At 50.2% G+C, this 25,139-nt stretch overlaps 1 protein-coding gene across 2 annotated transcripts in view; it reads left to right on the top strand.

Annotated features, from left to right (window-relative positions):
- The window catches only part of CSTPP1 (centriolar satellite-associated tubulin polyglutamylase complex regulator 1), a 186,963-nt gene extending 162,847 nt beyond the window's left edge, over nucleotides 1-24,116 (top strand). For both annotated transcript variants that reach the window (XM_067749159.1, XM_067749158.1), the window contains 6 exons: nucleotides 1,129-1,213; nucleotides 17,681-17,766; nucleotides 19,738-19,933; nucleotides 20,606-20,715; nucleotides 23,040-23,103; nucleotides 23,363-24,116. In XM_067749159.1, coding sequence (XP_067605260.1) covers nucleotides 1,129-1,213; nucleotides 17,681-17,766; nucleotides 19,738-19,933; nucleotides 20,606-20,715; nucleotides 23,040-23,103; nucleotides 23,363-23,537 — 716 coding nt within the window. In that variant the 3' untranslated portion in view covers nucleotides 23,538-24,116. The remainder of the gene's footprint in view (nucleotides 1-1,128; nucleotides 1,214-17,680; nucleotides 17,767-19,737; nucleotides 19,934-20,605; nucleotides 20,716-23,039; nucleotides 23,104-23,362) is intronic.
- The last annotated feature ends 1,023 nt before the right edge of the window (nucleotides 24,117-25,139 follow it).

Below are 25,139 nucleotides of genomic sequence, written 5' to 3'. Positions count from 1 at the left end.
CCCACCTTGAATTGAGCCTTGATGAAAAAGTAGTAGGAACCCAGGCCTGTCCCTGGGGATTTGGGGTTTTTATCTTGGAAACGCATCAACCAAACTATCAGGGCAGGAGATCTGGATGCCTGTGGCTTGAGCTAACTTAGGTCCAAAGAAACCCAGTGCCTGTGATCATCATCTTCATTCCCCAAATGTGGCCATGCCCTCTGGATTCCCTCCTCTCACTCATGCTCCCAGTTAGGATCTGGGATCCCAGTTGATCTCGCTTTACCATCAGCACGTCGTTCCATATTTGAAATGCTTCGGTATATGGAATACTTGTGGATGGCAGCTGCCTGACTGATCTAAAATCTCTTGGCTTTGGGACATGCAGTAACAAAACAACTTTTAAACACCAGTGTATTTCCTCTCCCTTGGCATTCTATAAACCCCCCTGAGATTTACCTCTCTGGGTTTTCTACTGGGTCACAGAGCCTCATCCTGGCTCATCTCTCCCAAAACACTGCTTCTGTATATCAGGAGTCACTTGGTTGCCTAGATTGTATATCTTGGACCTTGGTCTTGGCTTCCTAGAATAGGATGACCAGATTTGTGTGCAGCCATCCAAAAGGAGCCAGCCTGCACAGTACTGGATGACAGAGTAAGAAGGTCTGTGGGTTGCTGTGCTGTATTCTTCTCCTCCATACGTTGCAAGACTGCATTTGTCTTAATACTGCTTGCAGATGTTCTGTGGATGGTCTCTGGGCATGTTGTGGTGAATGTTACCATGCCAGAGAATTTCAGCAAACTTAGCCAGCTCTGAAATGACTCATTCTTGTGGATTTTCATACATAAGAAGGCTAATGAAGGTACCCCTCTAATTCCCCCTTCGTACCCGACCATCTTTCAAACCAGTGAAGCTCCTTTGGCCAAAATGTTGTAGCTGGGTGCCTCCCATCCAGGAAAAACTTTGTAGAAATATTGATCTTAAAATCTCACCCTTGGAGGGTTAGTGGCTAATGCAGCCTTAACACTGACTCACCTTTAAAAGAGCAGATCTACTGAGAGTAGGTCTGAAAACCATGAAATGATCAAAAAGACAGCAGTGACTTCACATGCAGAGACCTAATGTGTTCCTATCCATTTCCATTCCAGATTTGCTGACCATGAGGGAATATCACTGCTTGCTGCAATTACTGTGCCCGGATTTCCCGCTGGAGCTCACTCAGAAAGCAGCCAGGTATGTCTCCTGGGCTTTTGAAGTCAACTCAGCCCCCTCTTTGGCCCAGGCTGCTGAGAGAAACCTGAACTGTATACAAACAAACATACCATTAGGGGAGAATGAAACTGACAGGGAAAAAACTGGCATTTGGAGAGGGGTCTATTTGGGATTTGCCCAAAAACATAATACTTTCTGCATTTCCAAATGGAAGCCAAATGATCTTTGGTGGTTTCTGCGGGGAGTTTTATGGTCTGCAGATAGAGTTGGGAGGCGGTGAGATGAAGAGGCAAACACACACACACACACACACACACACACACACACACACACAGGCACGTACACAAAGAAATATCCCTAGAGGAAATTCTGAGAAAATATGGGGCAAGTTTGACAGCGACTTGTAATAAAGGGGGTTGAAGTTCGAGACTGGAAAACATGAAGGTGATAAAGCCCAATTGAGGGAGGGATAAATTGTATTACTTATGCTAAAAGAAGGTTTTCAAGATTAGTCCAGAACCAGGAAGACTTGGTAGAAATAGTTAGAACCCTCTAATTTCTGTGTTTGGTTTCACTGTCATTCACATTTTTTAACCAGATGAGGTCGTTGGGCTATGCCTCAGTTAACTTTTACTTATTTAACTGAAAACCTGAGCTAAGGCAGCAAGTGGAAGTATAGCAAAAATCTTGTTTTCTGAAAAATGCCAGAGCAGAGGATTTTTAGGAAAATACTCTGTATTATATCATACATGACAGATACGTGTCATTGGACATTTGTCCAGATCCATAGAATGTACAACACCAAGAGTGAATCGTAAATCTAAACTGTGGACTTTGGGTGATGATGTCTCAATGTAGGTTCAACGATTGTAACAAAGGTACCATTGGTGGGGGATGTTGATCTGGGGGAGGCTGAGCACGTGTGGAGGCAGGAGGTATATGGGAAATCCCTGCACCTTCCCCTCAATTTCACTGTGAACCTAAAACTGCTCTAAAAAAGTAAAATCTAAATAATAATTTTTAAAATGCCCAGCTTCCCTAAATCAGTCAAGTATATTTACAGAGTAGAGTTGACTAGTGAACAGGGAGGGGCTTAGGGGCACCGACCCTCTGTGCAGTGGAAAATCCAAGTATAACTTACAGTCAGCTCTCCATATACACAGTACCTCCATATACATGGCTCTGCATCCGTGGGTTTAGCACCTGTGGGTTCAACCAACCGCAGATTGCATATTTGCTGTTGAAAAAAAATCCACATATAAGTGGACCTGTGTAGTTGAAACCCAGGTTGTTCAAGTGTCAACTGTATATTCACGTCCATCACCACAGTCAGTTTTAGAGCATTTTAACTACCCCACCAAGAAATCCAGCACCTCTTAGCCATTACTCCCCAATCCCCCCATCCTCCCTAGCTCTAGACAACCACACTCTGTCTCTATATATTTGCCTATTCTAGACATTTAAAATAAATGGGATCGGGCTTCCCTGGTGGTGCAGTGGTTGAGGGTCCTCCTGCCGATGTAGGGGACGCGGGTTCGTGCCCCGGTCCGGGAAGATCCCACGTGTCGCGGAGCGGCTGGGCCCGTGAGCCATGGCCGCTGAGCCTGCGCGTCCGGAGCCTGTGCTCCGTAACAGGAGAGGCCACAACAGTGAGAGGCCCCCGTACCGCAAAACAAACAAACATACAAAAAAAATAATAAATAAATGGGATCATATGATATATGGTGGTCCTTTGTGACTGGTTTCTTTCACTTAGCCTTATGTTTTCAAGGTCCATCCACATTGTAGCAGGTCTCAGTACTTCCTTTCATCAAATATTTCTTGAGTGCCAATTTTGTGCCAGGATCTATTCTGCATATTAGGGGTACAGTGATGAATAAGATATAGTTCCTGCCCCTCAAGGAGCTTGCCATTTGATTTAGAAGTGGATCCCTTGGGTACCGATCACGGCCTGCCACCACTTTGTGTCACATCACCTTGGTTTCTGTCACTGCACAGCAGCCTCCGTCCTCCTGTCCCACTCCTGAAAGGTAGCGGGCGAGTGTGAGGGTGAGCCTTCTGTATGATTTTCAACTCCACCAGCCCCGTTTTTGCATTTGCCCCACCCATCTCCCAGACCCTTCCAAACAATCTGATGTGTGTAAGCATGGCAAGATTAGACTAGAAGGAATAGAACCCTCTAAGATCCACAGATTCGTACAATTATTGATACCAAGGGGCTTCTGGAGTGGCATTCCCCTAGCTGTGTCAGAAGCTTACCTCCTCCTCAAGAGGCCTACTGTTCAATAGAAACTTCAGACCTTTCCATTTGAGGAAGAGGAAGCAAGGTAACCAGTCCATGTCAATAGCAGGGAATGTGAGGGGATGATGGGGATGCCAGTATCAACAACAGAAGGGCCCCAGGTGAGCCTCAGGATACTGGCTACAAAATTAGAGATGAACTCGGGACTCAGGCTTTTGTGTCAACCCTGCCTCCCCAGTGCCCTGCTTTCCTCACTCCACTCCAGCTGGTATGTGTGTGGAAAAATTGCATACATCCCAGAAAGTGCCCTCTGATTGTTTAAGCTATTCTCATCTTGTCCTGAAGGTCAGGATCCCAACTTCCTCACACACAAACCCACGCTTCTGACCAGAACTGCAAATGGGGGTGGTTAGGCCTCCAAGGCAGTTACTCTAGCTGGAAGAGGCACTGCCCTCTCCTGTCTCACTGCTGGTCTCACTGTATTCATGGCCCTGAGGTCTGGGGACAGGCCGCAGGAGGAGGCTCCAGTCTCTGATGCTGTGCACGTAAAAGAATGTAATCCACAGGCAGCTGTACGCCAGAGCCTGTTCAGCGGCAGAGCAGCTCCACATGCGCCTGACTTATGTGCGGCCAGCACCGTGGCCAGGCCCCGGAGCGGCAGGTGTGAGCCGGAAACAGGAGAGCAAAGAGCAAATAGACTCCATGACAGCGCCCAGCCAGAGATCCCCTCCACCGCACACACTCCTGCAGCAGTGGGAGTCGTTAAGTAATTTTATCCCTAAGTGGTCACCATAGCTTCTCCGTCTCCAAGGACTGGGAGGCTTTCCTGACGGTTAAGAACATTCAACTAGAGCCAGAATTCTTGAGTGCAAACCCTGGTTCCACAATTTACCAGCTTGTGCCCTTGGGAAAGTTATTTAATTTCTTTGAGCCTCAGTTTCCTCATTTGTAAAGTGGGAATAATCGAAGAAGCATATAATGTGCTTAAAATAATGCCTGGCACAGAGCAATGTTAGAAGCAGTGGTATTAACCTTGACCTTTAAGAGCACAGGCATCATAGGGTTAGAAAGACCTGGGTGTACACACCACCTGTGCTCTATTAACTGGATGACCTTGAGGATCTCTCTTAACTTCTACAAGCCCTGTTCCCCTATCTGTAAAATGGGGCTAATAATAATAACTAACTCAGGGTGGTTGTAAGATTTCAACAAAAAATTATATGTAAATTGCTTAGCACATTATATAATCCAATAAATAATAATTTCTGCTGTTAAAATAATGCTAGTATTATTGTTATTACCAGATTTTTTTAAATAAGTGAGAAGTCAGACATAGAGAGCAGATTTGTGGTTGCCAAGAGGGAGCGGGGGAGGGAGAGGGATGGACTGGGAGATTGGGGTTAGTAGATGCAAACTATCACATTTATTTATTTGTTTGGTTGGTTTTATTTATTTATTTATTTTTTTGGCTGCATTGGGTCTTCATTGGCTTTGGGCTTTCTGCATTGGGCTTTCTCTAGTTGCGGCGAGCCAGGGCTACTCTTTTTTTTTTTTTTTTGCGGTACGCGGGCCTCTCACTGTTGTGGCCTCTCCCGTTGCGGAGCACAGGCTCCGGACGCACAGGCTCAGCGGCCATGGCTCACGGGCCCAGCCGCTCCGCGGCATGTGGGATCTTCCCAGACCGGGGCACGAACCCACGTCCCCTGCATCGGCAGGCGGACTCTCAACCATTCTACCACCAGGGAAGCCCCGGGGCTACTCTTCATTGCGGTGCGTGGGCTTCTCATTCCGGTGGCTTCTCTTGTTGCGGAACACGGGCTCTAGGCGCACAGGCTTCAGTAGTTGCAGCACACGGGCTCAGTAGTTGTGGCACGTGGGCCCTAGAGTGCACAGCCTTCAGTAGTTGCGGCATGTGGGCTCAGTAGTTGTGGCACACGAGCTTGGTTGCTCTGTGGCATGTGGGATCTTCCCGGACCAGGGATCGAACCCATGTCCCCTGCATTGGCAGGCAGATTCTTAAACACTGACCCACCAGGGAAGTCCCAAACTATTACATTTAGAATAGATAAGTAACGAGGTCCTACTGTATAGTGCAGGGAACTATATCCAACCTCCTGGGATAAACCATAGTGGAAAAAAATATTAAAAAAGAATGTATGTATGTGTATAACAGTCACTTTGCTGTACAGCAGAAATTAGCACAACACTGTAAATGAACTATACTTCAATTAAAAAATTAAATAAGTGAGAAGTTCCTGGGTTCCCTAAGGCAGTGGTTTCTGGCCTTTTTTCCCTTCACAAAGTTCAGAAAATAATATATAACAAAAAGTAGGGTAAAGACAGGACTGCCTGTGTCTCCTCCCTCCTGGGCCGGGGGGACCATCACACCTGTAACCCATTCAAGGCCCAAATGACACAGGGGTGGGAAGCTTCCCTCCAAGGGTGAAGATTTAAAGCAGTGGTTCTCCAACTTGAGTGTGAATCAGAATCACCTGCAGGACTTACTAAACCGCGATGGCCCAGCCCCATGCTCAGAGTTCAGTGGGTCTGAGGTGGGGCTCAAGAATCCATATACCTTATAGATTCTTAGGTGATGCTCATGGTCTGGGACCACACTTTGAGAACCACTTTAGAGCACTGCATGCCAACCTCTTTCTGGCATTTTAGAATGGATTGCATTAAAAGGAATTGCTTTTCCTTCTCACTCTTGTCATCTGAAACACTAACTCACTTCTCCCTCACTTAAAGCCAGATTTCCTAGTGAGTAATATATGTTTAACAGGAAAAGCTCTTTTATCATGGTTATATGCTGACTACATATAGTGCTTCAAAAGCACATAAACTCCTCTAAGGAATCTAGTTTTAGACCTAACAAGTCACCTCCATTTCAGAGAGTCATTTTTCAGCTGGTCCCTGTATCACAAAGGTTGAATGGCCTAATGGTGTAGGACTCAGGTGCTGGAGCCAGACAGCCCTGGGTTCAAATCTCACTTCCTTCACTCATAGGCTTGTGACCTTGAGCAACTCCTCTGAGCCTCAATTTCTTCATCTTTAAAATGGAAATATAATAGCACCTGCCTCATAGAGTGTTTTTAGGATTTAATGAGATAATGCATGTAAAATACCTGTCACAAAGTCTTTTTTTGTTTGTTTTGTTTTGTTTTTTTGGCCGCACTGCGTGGCTTGTGGGATTTTAGTTCCCCAAACAGGGATTGAACCCGTGCCCTTGGCAGTGAGAGCACAGAGTCCTAACCACTGGACCGCCAGGGAATTCCCTTACCTATTATTTATTTATTTATTTATTTATTTAGGCTGCATTATTTAGGCTGCATCAGGCCTTAGTTGCGGCACGCAGGATCTTTCGTTCTAGCATGCGAGCTCTTTGTTGCGGTACTCAGGCCTTTCTCTAGTTGTGGTGCGTGGGCTTGCTAGTTGTGGCTCATGGGCTCAGCTGCCCCATGGCATGTGGGATCTTCATTCCCCGACCATGGATCAAACCAGCGTCCCCTGCATTGCAAGATGGATTCTTAGCCACTGGACCACCAGGAAAATCCCTCCCTTACCTATTTTTAAAGAATATAATTATAATTAGTAAGTGGGGAGTGATACTTCATTCCTATATTCATTTTTCAAATGTTTACTGAGCATCTACCCTCTGCCAGACCTCATGCCATGCCCTGAAGATACAGCTTTATGCTCTCTTGATGTCTTTCTTTATGCTTCTCCTCTGCAATATCATCCTGCATAGATCTCCTCCCCAGATCTGACCTGCCATCTGACAGTGTCACTGTTGCCCCAAAGGTCTTTCACCTAAACAGACTATCCTTTCCCTCCCCATTCTTTCATTTACCAAATATTTATTGAGTGCCTGTTATATTGCCAGTCGTGCTTGTGGAGGGGCTATGACAATGTTGCTCCAGCCCTGGAAGAACTTACAAACTGACAGAGCAGCAGACATTAAATAAACGAAGAGCTAAGTGCTATAGGAACATATAAACAGGATACCCAGCCTAACCTGGGGAATCATGAAAAACTTGTCCATAAAACAGAGATGTTGAACCTGAGACCTGAAGGATTAATAAGAGATGAATTTGCCCTATCAACTACTAGGACTGATTATAAGGCCATCATAATGCCAACTAAAAATTTGGAACTTGCCATCTGCCTTTACAAGGATTAAGCCACTACAGCCGCTGACCTTCAACACACCCTGAGTGGGATTCAGAGTGAAGATCAGGAATGAAGTGCTCTGTGCTCTGGGGAAAAATGGCGGAACAGGCCTTCAGATAGTTAGATTTTTTTTTTTTTTTTGGCCATGCTGCATGTGGGATCTTCCCCAACCAGGGATCAAACCCATGCCCCCTGCAGTGGAAGCGCAGAGTCTTAACCACTGGACCGCCAGGGAAGTCCCAGATAGTTAGATATTTTCAAGGGAAGATTTTACGAGCCCAATTCTTGCATCTCCTCATACCTGAAAAGGCATTAAAATCATTAATGGAGACACCTGCTCCTCGTGACCAGCAGTAAACTTCACAAGACTAACGACAGCCTTCTGCAAAAATGTGTGCTGGATTGCATGTACGTCCCCTTCACCAAAATCACATATATACCGACCTTCCCCCCTACCTCTCCAGAGCAGTTTCTCAGAGCTATCTGATATGCTATCTCCCAGGCCGTAGTCCTCATTTTGCCCCAAATAAAACTTAACTCAAAACTCTCACGTTGTGCATGTTTTTTTTCAGTCGACAGTTTATCCACATAGGATAAAATAAAATTAGCTCCCTACTTCAGACCATATTCAGAAGTCAATTTCACATAGATTACAGACCTAAGTGTAAAATGCAAAACCATAATACTCTTAAAAGAGATTAGGAGAAAATATTTTTATGGCCACCAGGTAGTTAAAAAATTCTAAAAACAAGATAAAAATTCTTAAAGCCCAAGCCCAGTGGACAAGGTTGATAAACTGACCACAAGCAGAATTGCATTCACTTATTCAATCATTCAGCCAGTGTTCATGGAGAGTGCCTGTTCTGTGCCAGGCACTCTTCCAGGTGCTGAGGACAGAGCAGTGAACAAAACCAAGCCCCTGCCCTCGTGGAGCTGACATTCTAGAGAAAGGGGAAGTATCTGCTAGGAAGCACGAATTCCCTGATGGCAAAGTGAACCCTAGCCACAGCGATGCAAGTGTTGAACCCTAACCCGCAGGACTACCGGAGAATTAAGATTAAAATTTTCTATTCAACAAAAGATGCTGTAAACAAAGTTGAAAGACAAGCCAGTGACTAGAAGATATTTATTACATATGTAACTAACAACAGATTGGTCTGCAGAGTTTTTTAGTCTCAAGAATGGTTTATGGGGGACTTCCCTGGTGGTCCAGTGGCTAAGACTCCGCGCTCCCAATGCAGGGGGACTGGGTTTGATCCCTGGTCAGAGAACTAGATCCCACATGCCACAACTAAAGATCCTGCACACCACAACTACAAAGATCCCGCATGCCGCAACGAAGATTCTGCACGCGGCAATGAAGATCCTGTGTGCAGGAACTAAGTTTAAGACCTGGTGCAGCCCAGCCAAATAAACAAATAAATTAAATAAATATTTTTTAAAAAAAAGAGTTAAAAGCTATTAAAAAAAAAGAATTGCTTATGAAGAACTCCTACAAATTAATAAGAAAAAGATGAAGAACCTCAGTAGAAAAACAGTCCAAAGATACAAACAGATAATATATAGAAGAGAAAACCCTAACAATTAATAAACATTTGGGCATATCTTCATGGCCAAACTCACTGGTATCAAGGAAATGCCAATTAAATTGAGATACCACTTCACAGTCATCAAATGGGCAAAAATTTTAAAGTGAGATAATACAAGTATTGGTGAGAATGTGGGACAGTGGGAACTCTCCTAAACTGCTAGTGGTCGTGTAAATTGGTATAATCACTTTGAAGCAATTTGGGCACATCTTAAAAAGTTCAAGACGTGTGCCTGGTTATAAGGAGACATGCAGCATTATTTGTAATCGCTACCAATGGAACCCTCTGCCCGTCCCTATGCAGTAGAAAGGACAAAGTGTGCTATCTCCATTCTGTGGAAATCTATAGAGCAGCTGAAATGAATGCAGGGAGATATATATGCATCAGCACTGATAAATCTCAAAATGTCAAGTTACCAAATGATGCATAGAGTCTGAGAACAAGCAAAACAAAGTTATATAATATTTTAACAATGTAGACATTTGTGTGAGTTAATATAGTATGGAAACATGGGAGGGATGCCAAGCCCAAGTCTAAATGAATGAATGCTAAGCCCTCAAGCCCCAGTGACGATCTCTGAGGAGGAAGGTAGAGGAAGGGGATGAGGGAGGGTGTCCAGGTGTCCAGGTGTTTTAATCTATATGTGTAATATTTTACAAAGCTTTTAAACATTGAAGCAAGGGTGGCAAAATGTGAAGTTTTGATGAAGTTAGCTAGTGGGTATACAAATGTTTGTTATGTTAGTCTGTGTAATTTTTTTGACGTTTTAAATATTTTATTTAAAGTGAAAAGGGGACTTCCCTGGTGGCGCAGTGGTTAAGAATCCTCCTGCCAATGCAGGGGACACAGGTTCGAGCCATGGTCCGGGAAGATCCCACATGCCGCAGAGCAACTAAGCCTGTGCACCACAACTACTGAGCCTGCACTCTAGAGCCCGCGAGCCACAACTACTGAGCCCACATGCCTAGAGCCCGTGCTCCACAACAAGAGAAGCCACCGCAATGAGAAGCCCGTGCACCACAACGAAGAGTAGCCCCCACTCACCGCAACTAGAGAAAGCCCGGGCACAGCAACAAAGACCCAATGCAGCCAAAAAAGTAAAAAATAAAGTGAAAAGCGTGGGTAGGATTTAGGGAGGGAGCAGGGAGAGGGAAAGGCCGTCTAGGGAAAGTAAGCAGCCTGGAAAGAAGCCCCTCTTTCTCCAGTGAGGACCTAGGGGAACTGGGGAGTCAGTGGGCCTGGAGTTTGAGGAGTTTGGGGACTGGGAGAAGAGAGGGCCTCACAGGCCATGCACTGGATTTGGGTTTTTATCCTAAGATCATGGAACATTCCCCCACCCCCACCGTCTGTAAAGCTTCTTGGGAGAGACAAGGATAATGGAGCTGAAGTGGCCAAGCGGGGCCTTCACGGTGTCTGCAGGGAAGAAGCAGTATCCGGGCCTAAGCCTCCAGCCCTCCTGGGGGCCACGGCTCTACACCAAGGGTGGGAGGAGGGACAGCGCCACCGGCAGGAGGTGTTATTGCCACTTCTTACTGGAAGCAGCTGCAGTGGCCTGGGAACTGTGGTTAGCGTCAGAGGGGCCTGTGTTTGAATTACAGCTCTTTTGCTTCTGCCTTGAGACCTGGTCAGGTTTCTGAACCTCCATGTTCGCGGTAAAGATATCCACCGATCTCACCTCATAGGATTAACGTGAGAAGAAAATGCAATGACAGATGTATGGCGCTGACCAAGTAAGGCCTTAACGAATACCGTGTTGCTGTAGTTGTTGCTGCTTCCCACACTCTCTGGATCCAGCTTCTCAGGCACCACAGGGCAGGTGGGATTGGGACCCCCTGGAGATGCAGGCCAGAGCCCAGGGAGAGCCATGACCTGGACACCCCATGCTGCTCTGAGGGCCTGAACTTGGAGGCAGCTTGTGAGGCACAGGGGTGCCTCCGACACAGTCCAGAAGAGGGGCAACCCTGAGGAAGTGTCACAGGAAACCCTGACACCACCTGGAGAAGGTGGCCAGGGTGTAGTTTCATCCTCACTCATGGCCCTGACTTTAAGACATAGTCCACAGAGGTGTCCCGGGATCCCAGACAGACTCGGAGACACGCTTCAGCTGCACCCATGAAAGACGCTGCTCATGTGACCTCCCAAAGGAAGTGCAGTCATGGAAGCGTTCCTCCTGGCCCTGGCTTTGGCCTGGCTTCCCCCAAAAGTGGACTTGAAACAGGATAGCTAGCTCCCGCCTGAGAGCCTCTGCCCTGCCGGGCGCTGGCAGCACCTACTTCCTCTGAGCTATATTTTCATTTGCTATTTTGAGCCCTTCCATCACCTGAAACCAGCTAGAACACTTATTGGTAGCAGCTCACACTTATTTTGAGTGATTACTCGTATATAATAATACAATAGGCACAGTATATCACCATGTTGAGTCTTCACAAGAATCCCGTGAAAGAGGAACTATAATCATCCCCTCTTTACAGATAAGGAAACGGAAACTCCAGGAGAAAACATAACTCGCCCAAGAAAAGGTAACTTGGCCAGTCGGTTCTAGAGCTGGGATTTGATCCCAGGGCCGCTAACCCGGAACTGCACACACACACAAAAAAACAGGTACAGCTCATGCCACTAGACCAGAGATACTGACCCTTAAGGGGGAATAGGAAGCTGGTAAGTCAGTAGGTTCGGACTGAAAGCTGTTTGCTTCCTTGGCACCCACTTAACTCCAGCCAGCCAGCCCATCCCAGCTGTTGGAAGTCAGCATGGGAGTGAGAGCACGGCCAGCCCCCTTGGGAGTAGCTCAGACCCTGCCAAGTGCTCTTTCTCCATTCCAGTCGCTGCCCTGGACTCCACCCTTCACATGGTTCTGCTCAGAGCCAACCTGAGCTAGAGTGCCTTTACTTGTCCCCGGAGTTCCTCTCTCTAGCCCTGAGGCCTGGCCGGCAGGGATTCCTCCACGATCCAGTGGATGTGCACAGACTCTCGTTGGCAGCAGCTTCCTGCTGGCTCCACTTCAAAGCAGGGGCGGCCTGTCTCCTGCAGGTGTCAGAGGCAGCCGGCAGGCCAGCAGGAGGCCTCTGGCAGGAAGGGGTTTTGAGCCAACTGCCGTCAACTGGAAAACAGCACACGTGGATGACCTGTCTTCAAGAAACTCCTCTTGAGCCCTCGGGGGCTGGTGACAAGTTTGAGTTCAGGGTGGAGCAGCTGTGGGTGGGTTGTAGGGCCTACAGCCTGGGGTTGGCCCTGTCACCAAAGGCAAAGACAGACCTGTAGCCCCGTGCCTGCCTTTTCCCACAGTTCTGCCAAGACTCCAATGCCAGATGCCCAGAACTTTTATGGGTCAGAGCATCAGTCTGGAGATGGACAATGCAGCATATGATGTTTCTAAAAGCACCTTTTTGTAAGTCTTTCAGACTTTTCTGCAGCGATGGTCCTCTGAACAGCAACCTTTCCCCCCAGCAGAACCCGCATTAACAGGAGAAGCTGTTAGTTCTGTCCACCCTTGGGATGACACTCTCTCAGGGCTAGAAGGAGCTCTTTCATACTTTCGGGAAGTATTCTGCTTGAATATCTCCAGCAACAAGCAGCTCACTCCCTCACAAAGCAGCCATAATCCCAGAGATGAGCATCTTCAAGTCTTCTAGAGCCAAACTCTAGACCCCTGTGACATCTCCCTCAGAGGCAGCCCTTCAAGAGTCGGGCCTCGGCCTCACTTCCTCCTTCATCTTCTCTTCCAGGATAAAGGAGCTAAAGGCAGTCATCTGTCTGATATCCTGGTGTGCAGACTCCACCACTCTGACCTCCCTATTCCGTGACTCTAGTTTATTCCCCTTAAATGGACTGTCCAGAGCTGGATGTAGGATCCAGATGTCGCCTTGCCAGGGAAAGAGAAGAGGGAATACCGCAGCCTCTCGTAGTCATTTGTTCATGCTTTCCTTCATGCAACAAATACTTACCGAGTGCCTACTGTGTGCCCTGCACCACACTGGCGCTTGAGTCAGGCAGCGAACAGAGAGACAGAGGTGTAACTTGGTGGATCTTATAGTCCTGGGGCAAAGACAGACACGAACAGTGTGAGGGGGTCACAGAGAACTGTGGAAGCCAGAGCAGGGAGGCCTACCCTCGCCTTCCCAAAGGAGTGCTCTGTGGCTGCACCCCAAAGAGTGAGGCGGCATCAATCAGGTCGGTGAGGAGAAGGGCATGGGGGGCAGGAGGAAGGAAGAACTGAAGCATCTGTGTGGCTGGAACATCGTGAGGGACCCTGCCTGGGGCCTCCGATGAGTCTAGAAAGGTGAGCGGAGGCAGAGGGCAGGTCATGCAGGCTCATAAGCCAGGATAAGGATGGGAGACTTTGCTCTAAGGGCAATGGGAAGCCCAGGAAGGGTTTCAAACAGAGTTGTAAGATGGTCAAATTCATGTTTGGAAGATCCTTCTGACCACAGTATGGACACTCAATTAGAAGCAGGCAAGAGTGTTGCAGAAAACTGGGTAGGAGGTCGTTCCGTTGTCCAGGAAGCAGAGGTGGAGGTGGGCGTTGGATGGGGGCTGTGGAAATGTAAAGAAGTAGACAGATGCAAGAGAAATGTCCAGAAGAGGACTGATAGGACTCGGTGACTGACTGATGTGGGGCAGGCAAGGAGGGGAGTTTCCAGGATGTCAGGAGGACTCCATTTTCTGGCTGAGCAGAGGAGCGTTGCTGTTAATGGCAGCTGAGATCCAATCGGCTTCTCGGGCAGCCAGTCTCATTGCTTGCAATCAAGAAAACCCCTCAGTCCCAGGCACAGGTGCTGCCGGGATCCCAGCCACCTGTCCCTCAGAAAGAAAGCCCCTGCTGCCCGTGTGCCTCCCCCAGCTAGCCTGCTGGTGCCTCCTGACCAATCTGAGTCTCAGCCCACCGGGGAGCAGGGGCCAAAACCAGAGCACACGCAGGGTCGCCCCGCTCCCACGGAGACCGCTGCCACCCTCTCAAGAGAGGGAGCTACCGTTCCTAGTCAAGAATGGCTACCCACAGAAAGCTGCAGCCGGGCCGGGGCTGGAAGGGCGGGCCCTGCTTGCAGCTGCCAGTCCTGGCTGCGGCTGGGAGAGGAAGATGCTTATGGCAATTGGCTGGAAGCCCTGGCGTGGCAGGGCCTGTCTCAGGAGCATGACGATCAGCAAGAATTACAACTTCTGGAATTAAACAGTGGTGATAATTGTGCAAGTCTGTGAATATACTAAAAAATACTGTACACTTTTGTGTGTGTGTGTGTGTGTGTGGTACGCGGACCTCTCGCTGTTGTGGCCTCTCCCGTTGCGGAGCACAGGCTCCGGACACGCAGGCTCAGCGGCCATGGCTCACGGGCCCAGCCGCTCCGCGGCATGTGGGATCTTCCCGGACCGGGGCACGAACCCGCGTCCCCTGCATCGGCAGGCGGACTCTCAACCACTGCGCCACCAGGGAAGCCCCACTGTATACTTTTAAAGGGTGAATTTTATGGTATTTGAATTATATTGCAATACAGATCTTCCTCGAGTTTCAATGGGGTTATGTCCTGATAAACCTGTTGTAAGTTGAAAATATCAAAAGTCAAAAATGCGTTTTTACGCCTAACCTACCAAAGATCATAGCTTAGCCCAGCCTACCTTAAATGTGCTCAGAACACTTACATCAGCCTACAGTTGAACAAAATCATCTAACACAAAGCCTATTTTATAATAAAGTGTTGAATCTCTTATGTAATTGATTGAACACTGTACTGAAAGTGAGAAACAGAATGGTAGTCTGGTACAGAATGGCTGTCTGTGTCCACCCTGGTGACCGTGTAGCCGACCGGGAGCTGCCACCGCCCAGCATCACGAGGGAGTATGTCCTGCGCATCACTAGGCCAGGGAAAGATCAAGATTTAAAATTCAAAACATGGTTTCTACCAAATTCGTCTTGCTTTCACACCATTGTAAAGTCAAAAAACCTAAGTTGGGGCTTCCCTGGTGGCGCAGTGGTTGAGAGTCTGCCTGCCGATGCAGGAGACACGAGTTCGTGCCCCGGTCCGGGAAGATCCCACATGCCGCGGAGCAGCTGGGCCCGTGAGCCATGGCCGCTGAGCCTGTGCGTCCGGAGCCTGTGCTCCGCAACGGGAGAGGCCACAACAGTGAGAGGCCCGCGTACCGCAAAAAAAAAAACCTAAGTTGAACCATTGTAAGTCGGGGACCATCTGTATGAAATGAATGAATAAATAGGTAAAGAGAGAAATTGTAAATGGACGTAACTGCTATAAACAGGAGCACCAGGTCCCGGTTGATGATAAACCAAGAGGAGCCATGCAACACCTTCAAAGGCTTTGGTTCCCTTCGTGGTTTCCTGCTTGGGGGTGTTCTCAGCCCGGCACTCTTCCCTAGCAATTAACTTCAGGCCATTCGGGTTCTCAGCTGTCCTGTGAGTGGGGCAGGAAGGAGACGTCACTGCCTTCTCTCCTCTGGGGCCTTTCCTTCCCTGTGAGCCTGGGAAGGAACGACTTGGAGGTGCTGGTGGCTCCTCCTCCCTGGGGCTCTGGGAGAGCTCACTCTTCCTCTGTAGTTTGGGTGTCTCTGTCACCCAGTCCCTACTACCTGCCCTCTCTCTACCTCTCTCTCCCGATCCAGATATCAGAATCTGGGCTTTGTGCCCCCTCTCTTCCCTTTCGCCTGCCTGAGGTTCTGAGAAACGGGGTAACTACTTAGCCAACGGCTCAACGCTTGGGCCCAGGAGCCTCTGCCGGAGAGACCAGGACGCCCTCCTGTGGCCGTTGGCAGCATTGCGTCCTCCCACTCTGGCCTTGAATTTTTTTCCAGCTGGAATTTTAATGTTGAATTCTGGTAGTTGAGGCAGCTTTTGTCTTCCCCAGGAGATACATGAGAAACAGTTAAGGCCCTAAGATATAGGTGAGAAGAAAAAAGATAAGTTAGGAAGCTAATAGACTAAGAATTAAAGTGCAAGTGTTCATATTCTGTATCTTTATTTTAAAAGAGGCAGTGAGACCTAGTAGAAAGTAAGTACATGACGTGTAGAGCAAATTCACCAGCTGTGCGACCTCAGCAAGCTGACTGCTCTGAGACTTAATCTCTTCACCTGTAAAATGGGAATAATCAACAAGACCTACCTCATAGGATTGTTGTGGGATAAATTTTAATTAATATAAGTAAAATACCTTATACCGTGCCTGCCATGAAGTAAGTACTCAGTCAATATGGCCTGTTTCTATCGTTACCATTATTACAACTGAAGACTAGAGGTAGGAACCATTGCTTTCTTCGGGGAGACCTGAAACCAGGGCAGCTGCCTGGCACAATTCCAGGGGCACTGCTCACATTATATTCTCTCTAAAGCCCCTTCCCCAGAGGTGAGCAATACCTGCTCTCTCTGGAGCTGATCCAGTTGCCAGTCTGGGGATTCTCGGACCCAGGGAGGTGGAGAGAGAATTAGAAAAATGCACGAGAGAGCAAAATAAAAGGTTTTTTGTTTTTAAAGGAAAGATAGGGCCCAGTCAAAAACAGATGGGGAGGTGGGGGCGGGTATTTCCCTGGTGGTCCAGTGGTTAGGACTCTGTGCTTCCACTGCTGGGGGTGCGGGTTCGATCCCTGGTCGGGGAGCTAAGATCCCATATGCCACACAGCACAGCCAAAACAAAAAACAACAAAGAAAAGAAACAGATGGGGGGCCCAGCTTCCCATCAGCAGGTGAGTTTGGCACCCTGCCTGGCACATGGATGGAGTCCAGCGAGTGCTAACTTCCTTCTCTTCCTGTCCTGTCCAGTGAGGCCCTGAGCAGAGTATGAACGTGGCCTTGGTCTGAGCCCTTTAGTGGTCACATGGTTTTCTTCCTGCGAGGTGAGCGCGCAGGCGGAGGGGTAGAGAGAGCAGACAGCAGGAGGTGGCCAGCTTGTGAGAGCGAACGGCGTGCGTGGAGGACCCGCAGCGCCGCAGGATGGGGTGTGTTCTTGGACCCTCTCAAGTGCAGACCCCAAGCGGTACCCTCTGCTCTTTGTGCCAGCTGTGTCCCAGCACGGAGGTGCCTGTAGCCGTTCTGAAGGCCCTTGGTAGCTTATTAAATCTCAGTGCCACTTGCCAAGACCCCTTTAAACCTCTTGGCTGTTCTTTTTGCCTTTTCTGATCAGCTGTATTTATTCTGAACTAAATGGTCCTCACTGCAGGACAGAAGTGTTTACTCTTAAGGGTATGAAAAGGGGTCTTGGCTGCGTTGCAGCTGCACCCCCTCTCCTTGTCAGCACCCACCCACGTCCCATCCTCCAGCTGGTGCCACAGACACTGAAGCGGGAGCCTGCCTCCCGCTTCAGTTCAGTTTGGTGACAGAGTCCAAACGATGGAGAAGTGGCGTGACCGGGAGGACCTTGTCTGGGGGAGCCCTCTCCCCAGTGTCTTGCTGTCCCAAGGGAGACTGGATCCCCAGGGACAGCTCGCTCGAATGCTCCCCCAGACACACACGTACACGCATCCTCTCATATTTTCTCTCTCTTCCCCCCTCAGGATTGTGCTCATGGACGACGCCATGGACTGCTTGATGTCTTTTTCAGATTTCCTTTTTGCCTTCCAGATCCAGTTTTACTACTCAGGTGAGAGTCTCCCAGGACCCCTGTGGCTCCTGTCAGGACCACGTGCCCTCTCCTACCCTGTTGCCCTTTCCATCGGTGTGCCCGGCGCGTGCACTTCTCCCCTCCTCCCTCCGTGGTGTGCTTCACAGCCGGTCACCCACCAGCAGGATGTCTAGTTCTTGCTGGTGGTCACAAGATTCAGTCTGCAGAGCCGACTCCCTCAGCCTCCTCAAGACATAGGAAACTGCAGTGCTTCCAGCCAGCAGCGCAACACATCAGTTTAAGTGATAATGACAGTAACGACAATACACACTATTGGAACAACACCCGATAAATTCACTGTCGAAAACTTACTGTGTGCCAGGCACAGCACTAAGCACCTTAATCCTTACAGCACCCCTGAGAGGTAGGTCCTTTAGGAGAGAAGCCGACAGAGGTAAAGCTGCCAGAGACACCGCGCTTCTGGGGGTGGAGCCCAGACCTGCAGAGGGCCCACTCCACAGCCAGTGCGCTCAGCCACTCTGCTGTGTCACTGTGATCGGGGGTCTCTCCCTGGGCCCTGACTCAGATACGTGAGCACACATTTTCCACCCACACAGCTTTCAATAAGCGCACGCCAGTCCTCTCTCACACTCCCACCCTGCTCCCCAGTGCTCACCAGCTGTGCCCTTAAATACCTTCTGGGCTCAGGTGGAATAAAAATAGATGAATGAACGCCAGTGCCCAGCAGCTCACACACAGCAACATCAAATGGAATGTTGGATTTAGAAACTGCTGGCTATGTCCATAAACAAACTTGTTTAAAACAGGCTATTCCAGTAAACAGAAGGCTGTCCTTGGAGCCTGGACGTGGCCTTCCTGCCAACGGGTGGCCCCAGCCAGCCCTGGCCTCACTCAGGCGCCACATTCTGTTTTCCTGATGGCGGCCCAAGGGCCTGGTCAGGCAGGGGCTGGAGCCTGGGGTCTCACCACCTGCTCTTAGCAGCTCCAGGTGTCCATTTCCCATTTCTCTGAAGTTTCTTGGGCCCTAGAGAAGGTGCAGCCACGTGTGGAGACCCTCTTCCCTTGGCTGCCTGTCAGGGCTCTCCTCACAGTGGTCCCAGGGTGGGGCAGCAGCGGGGAGATGGGCCATAAGTCTCTGCTTACCTACGAGGGCTCAGCTACTAGCATTTGAAAACGAATTCAAATGTTTAATAAATGAGCAGCTTGCAAGCTTTCTCTCCCACACTGGTATTCCCACCTGCTTTCTTGAGTCAGAGAGGCGTGTGGCTCACAAGATGGGCTTACCAGCAGGACTGTGCACACGTTCACCGTTCAAAATTTTTTTTTTTTTTTTTTTTTTTGCGGTACGCGGGCTTTTCACTGTTGTGGCCTCTCCCGTTGCGGAGCACAGGCTCAGGATGCGCAGGCTCAGTGGCCATGGCTCATGGGCCCAGCCGCTCCGCGGCATGTGGGATCTTCCCGGACCGGGGCACGAACCCGCGTCCCCAGCATCGGCAGGCGGACTCTCAACCACTGCGCCACCAGGGAAGCCCCTTTCAAAATTTTTCAGAAATATTTATAGCATTTTCTATGTGCCGGGCACAGTGCTAGGTGCTGGGACAGGAAGGCTGACAAGGCATGATCCAGGCCTTTATGCAAGATCTTCCATTCCAGCAAGGAGACAGAGTGAACAAGTAGTTACACAGAAAACCCCTCACTGGATAAGCACTACAGAGGAGTACAGGGTGCATGAAAGGATGTAACAGGGGGTCTCACCTGGTCTAGGAACAACTGCCAGAGGAGGGGACATTTGAGCTGAAGCACATATTAGTGTCATCTCTCATGAGTGTAGTGGTCACATGAGGCCGAGGGCCCCTGCTCCCAGGACACTGTGCGCTGAGGACTGAGGCTGGTGTGGAGCTGAGCTAACACACAGAGAAGGGAGGGCACTGTGAGGGGACCAAGTGTGTCATCCCCGCCTGACCTGTGCCCCTCTACTCCTGTACCCAGAATTCCTGGAGAGCGTGGCTGCCATCTATCAGGACCTGCTGTCAGGCAAGAACCCCAATACGGTGATTGTGCCGACGTCATCCAGTGGGCAGCACCGCCAGCGGCCTACCTTGGGCGAGGCCAGCATGCTGGAGGGCGTGGAGGCGTCACTGTTCTACCAGTGCCTGGAGAACTTGTGTGACCGGCACAAGTACAGGTGAGAAATGGGCACGCAGACCCCACCTCAGCCCCAGGATTGCAGGCTCCTGGCCCAGAACAGATCTCCAGCAGGCTGTTCTGACTGGCCCAGGGCTTTTAGGCCCTTCATGGTCATAGTATAAATTAGAACAGTGCCATTTGCCCCCAGTCCAGGCTGTTGACTGAAAGTCTTCCCAGGTGGCTCACAGGAAGGATTGCTTTCACTTGGGCAAGAGCAGCTGTAGATGACCAACTTGGGCCCCTTCTCCTTGCCAGGAGATAGATTGGTCTTGACTTTTTAGAGAGAAGGAAAAAAATATTCACTGTGCGAGGAATTCACCCTACAGAAAGGGAGGGTTAAGCTGTCCTGTGTAGCACAAAGTCCCCTTGGGGACAGAGCAGCCAGTTTTGGTCTCCTCCAAGAGGAGGCCTTGCCCAGCGCCATTTCCCCGTTCCCCCACTCCCACCCCTGCCAGTGAAGCACCAGTTAGTGAACATGCCAGCCTTTCTGTTCACAGTCAAGGCCTTGCTTCTGGAGATCTGCTATACTCCCCGGGGTCTTAGGGCTCCCAGGGTAGGCAGATCCCTCGGTCTTGGCTTTGGGCATCCCCCTAAGCCTGAAGGTTTGGATGAAAAGATGGCACTCAGACTCACTAGTCTTTGCATTTGGCATCTGTATTCTCCCTTCTAGCTGCCCACCCCCAGCACTCGTCAAAGAGGTCCTAAGCAACGTTCAGAGACTGACCTTCTATGGATTCCTCGTGGCCCTCTCAAAGCATCATGGGATCAACCAAGCCCTAGGTAAGCCAGAGCTAGCTGTGGCCAGCCTCTCCTGCCCCTACAGTGTAAAGCCACATAGGAGCTGGCCCGTGTTGGTGGACAGAATCCCAAGGGGGAGGCAGCTTCACCATGTCTGCCTTGACTTCTCAGGGCCAGACTCTGAGGCCTAGGGAGCCAGAACATGCATAACACAAGATGTGCCCTCTGAGGCCTCTCACCCTCCCGTGGCCAGGGAGAGCCTTCCCCGCCCGAGGTCCTGCCCCAACATGAAGCAGCCTCTCCATGGCAGAGGCACGCCCAGCCCCTCCCATGGAACCCTCATTTCTGCTTTGGGGCGTGGCCTGCAGGTTGGGCAGACACAGGGCTATTTAATCAGTGGCTCTGGAGCTTATGTGTCAGAGGCACCTGAATCCCATCGGTAAACAGGGCAAAGGTGTGTCTGGGGAGACCTTTTTCCCATCTGGAAAAAAAATCTTATTAGTCTGAAAGGGAGTGGAAAAAAAGGGGGGCGGGGGGCGGAGAGAGGCCCGCACTGACCCAGTTTTTCCTGTCCATCGTTTTACTCTCACCGGTTGGCCTTCCCACCCACCCTCCTCTTCCCCCTCCCACACCTGCTGCCCTCCCAGGGGAGGGGCCACCAGGCTGTCATCGCCACAGAGCTTGAGAGGGGTTCTTATTATTAGTCTCTCTCCTCAAGAGATATCCAGGTGTGCTTGAGATCCCAGGTTCCTAAGTCTCAAAAGAAGACTTTTGCCAGTTGCAGGAATGGGGTCAAGAGAAGGAAATTGAACATTCGTTAAATGCCAGCCACAGCAGCCCAAGTGCTGGGCTAGACGCTTTAGATCTTACAGGACAGAGAGCCTGCTAGGGGCACAAACCTCAGCAGGACTGACTGAGGGTCCACTCAGGCACAGTGCACGGGTATGGGGCCCCCTCAGCTGAATGAGGTTGGTAGCCAAGGTCACCAACTGGAGGAGGAATACAAATGTGGCAAATAGGAGTCAGCAGTAAGGGGGCAGGGAGTGGGGAATTGGCTTAGGTTTTCTTTTACACTCCTAGGTAACTGACCCTCCCTTCCTGTCCACAAGTCAGCCACTAGGAAGAAAAAGGAAAAGCTAAGTAGCATGTGGGTCACAGCGTAGACTAACGTCATGCCTTCACTTTTTCTGGGTCCTTTAAGAAGGACAGTCATTCATTTAAGTTCCTTTACAGAGCACTAATGTCGGGCAAGTGGGAGATGGAAAGAAGTGTATGGTCTCTACCCTCACCTGCATCTCCAGTGTATGAAATAGAGACCTGAGGTCCCCCAGGTGCAGCCAGTTGTGGAGGCGTTGTCCTGTTCCCTTAGTCCTCCTCAAGGCACCCCCCCCCCTCACAGACACAAAACAACAAGAGGGTTCCACCGGACCATAGTTTAAACACCACTTAGAACAAAAGGGGCCAGGAGGCATCATCTGAAAAAGTCAAGAATTGAACTAGAGCCAGATGGATAATTTTAAGCTTGAGGCTTTCTAGAGACTAGCACTGTTAGCAGCCACATCTTGCTTCTGACCACCAGTGAAGCTCTTTTCTCTAACAATTTGCTGTTAAAATCTATCTGCAAACTTCAGCTTTACCTTCCCTCCCACTGTTAACTGCTCCAAAGAGCATCCTAGACCCTCTCCTCTCACCTTTCCCCAGTATCCAAAAATTACTTCCCTTGGTTTATAACTGAGGAAACCAGCTCAAAGAGATTTGTGGCAGAGAAGGGACAAGCTCCCCTCCCCGCGGCTTCTGGCCACGGAGAGGAGAGTTTGATCTGATCCTGACCCCGCCTTCTCTTCTCACCCTGGGACCCTCCCTGGAGAGGCTGAGGCAGCGTTTTTGACCATTCTGTCTCCAAAGTGGGGTCACTCTGATTTAGAGGCACAAAACTAGATAGCTTATGGTCTTTGGGGCCTGGGCTGTATCCTGTGTCTCTGGCTCCTTTTCAGCTCAGTAACTGGGGCCTCAGGAAAGGACCAAACCCTCAATACCTGCTCACAACCCACCATCTAGTCTTGGAAGGAGATCGTCCTGTTTGTGCAATGACCTTGAGGTTTGGGGATGTCTCGTAGCTATGACTGGGAAGGGTAGGCAGTGGGCTTCACTAAATTTTTCCAGCAGTACCTAGGACTTACTGCCCCCCTAGCAGACCTCTTAAACTTCTGTTCCCCAAAGCTTTTAGATCAGCTCTCCCAGGGTTGGCAGAATAGGCAGACATGAAGGTGAGGGGCACATAGGCATCTGCTGGGCACGGGGCTGTGTGACTGCAGCCCGGGTGAAGGATCCTCAGATTAAGCTCTGTGCCCCCAATTATTTCCTAGGAGCTTTGCCTGACAAAGGGGACCTGATGCACGACCCAGCTCTGGATGAGGAACTAGAACGGCTGTAAGTGTCAGGTGGGAAGATGCTGCCCCCTTGTGGGGACAAAACCTCAGTCAGACGCGGTAATGCCCCGTCATGGGTCACACAGCACTTGTCCATCGGTTGGGGAGGGGTTTGGGGGCCAGCAGAGGCCTGAGGGATCCTCTCTGAGTCCTTTGGGAATACAGCCCATGGTTTCATCCACATGCAAGAGTGAGTGCGGAGGTCCTGGTCTCCGGACGGGAGGCACCTCGCTGCCCTCTGGGCTTCTTCCCTTCTTCAGGCTGGCGCAGATCCCAGGCCTGGTCAACTCGGTCACTGCCGGTCCAGAGGCCAGCTGCCTGCCTGCCCGGACCCCTCCCCGGGTTGGCTCCCCCTGGAGACCCCTGCATCACGCCCGCAAAGTGGATGCAGAGAGCGACGGCTCCACCGAAGAAACAGATGAGTCCGAGACCTGAGGAGTCTGAAGGGTCCTGTCTACAACGCCCAGTACCCAGCTCCCCGCCCCCCCCCTCCCCTCCAGCCCTTGGGACTCCCGGCCACCTCCTCTCCCACCCCCGTGCCATGCTGCCCTCTGCTGGTGAAAAGGCCAAATAACGGCCCCAGCCCAGAGACCTGCCAGAGGGGTTCTAATGATCAGCCAAGCTAAGCAGTGACCCTAGCAAGTTAACAGCCTGCTCTCCTGGCTCTGCCAGCCTTTCATCGGGCCCCCAAGCTGACAGCAGATTGAGCTGAGGCCACCAGAAAGGTGACTTGGCTTTAGCCTTTTGCTGACGGTCCCCATCTCCTCACAGCAACTCCAGGAAGAGGGAGACCGGGCATAACCATGCAGGACCTTGCATGGTAAAGGGTGACACCCAGTGATGCAAGTATTAGGAGGATATAGCCATGGTGGCCTTCTGCTGGAGGAATAGCCACTAGCCATAAGATGGAGAAGGGTGGGTGAAAAGACTAATTTCACTTTCAAACACTGCTTCGTCTCCTCTGTGTCTAACAGTTAAATATGTGAAATGAATAAAGTCCCTTGTGTCTGGTAAGTGGTGAGTCTAAAGCCACTAGACTGAGGGGGTGAAGGGAAGGGGCAAGTTTGAGTTTTTGGTGCCAAGTTCCAGCTTTTTTCTGGCAGGACTGGGAAGTGGGGGCCAGAGGACCACTCAAGCCTGGAGGACTGCCTCAGATAATGGCAAAGAGGGGCTTACCTCCTGCACGTCCTCAGCCTTTCATGGGAAAGGTGCCTCACAGCTGGAATGGACCTTCAGGGAACAAGCTCAGATGGTTCAAGGCCAGGTTCCCGTAACTTTAGAGACTTTGGCCGCGAAGGGTTAGCGTTGCAGAGCCTCTCAACCAGAGTTTCATTAAGCATTTTCCAAGTACCTGCTCGGGGTTAGGCCAGGGGGGATGCAGCTGTGAACAAGACAGGCCGAGGAGTACCAGCTTCCAGCCAAGGCTGGAAGGTAAGGCAGGTGGTCTTCAACTTCCCTGCATTGGGCAGGGGTCCTTGAATTGGGCAGTTAACACCCACCTAGGGACCCAGAGCAGGCTGCTTCCTCTGAAGCCACTGGGCACACACATTTTCCTGGGCTCCTCCCTGCCCAGACCAGCACCCCTGGATAGTTATTTACAGGGACTGGCTCCCAAAGCTCTGCAGCCCCGGGCCAGGACTGGAAGTTCCAAGCCATGTGGTGAGGACTCAGGACCAGTGATCTCCAGCCTCCAGCTGACTGAGAGCAGTTCAAAACTCCTGACATGCATCAGTCACCTGGGGAGCTTGCTTACAACGCAAATGACCGAGCTCCAGCACAGAGATCTCCATTATGAACACTCCAGATGCCAAAGCTCCAAGAGCCCCAGTTTGGAAATCACTGCTTAGAGCCCCCATGGCTCCCTCCACCCATCTCCCAGAGCCCCTATAGGGGAAAACGGTTGCCACACACACACACACACCTTTTTTTTTTTTAACTCCACTAAGACACCCCCCCCCCCCCGCCCCCAATCAAGCCTGCCGCTGGGATGAGGTGTACGATGCTGAAGTCGCTCGCCTGCCTGCAGCCATATGGCTC

This window comes from Pseudorca crassidens, chromosome 9 (assembly GCF_039906515.1).
Source record: "Pseudorca crassidens isolate mPseCra1 chromosome 9, mPseCra1.hap1, whole genome shotgun sequence".
Classification (NCBI taxonomy): Eukaryota; Metazoa; Chordata; class Mammalia; order Artiodactyla; family Delphinidae; genus Pseudorca; species Pseudorca crassidens.
This window is presented reverse-complemented; position numbering and strand designations above follow the sequence as displayed.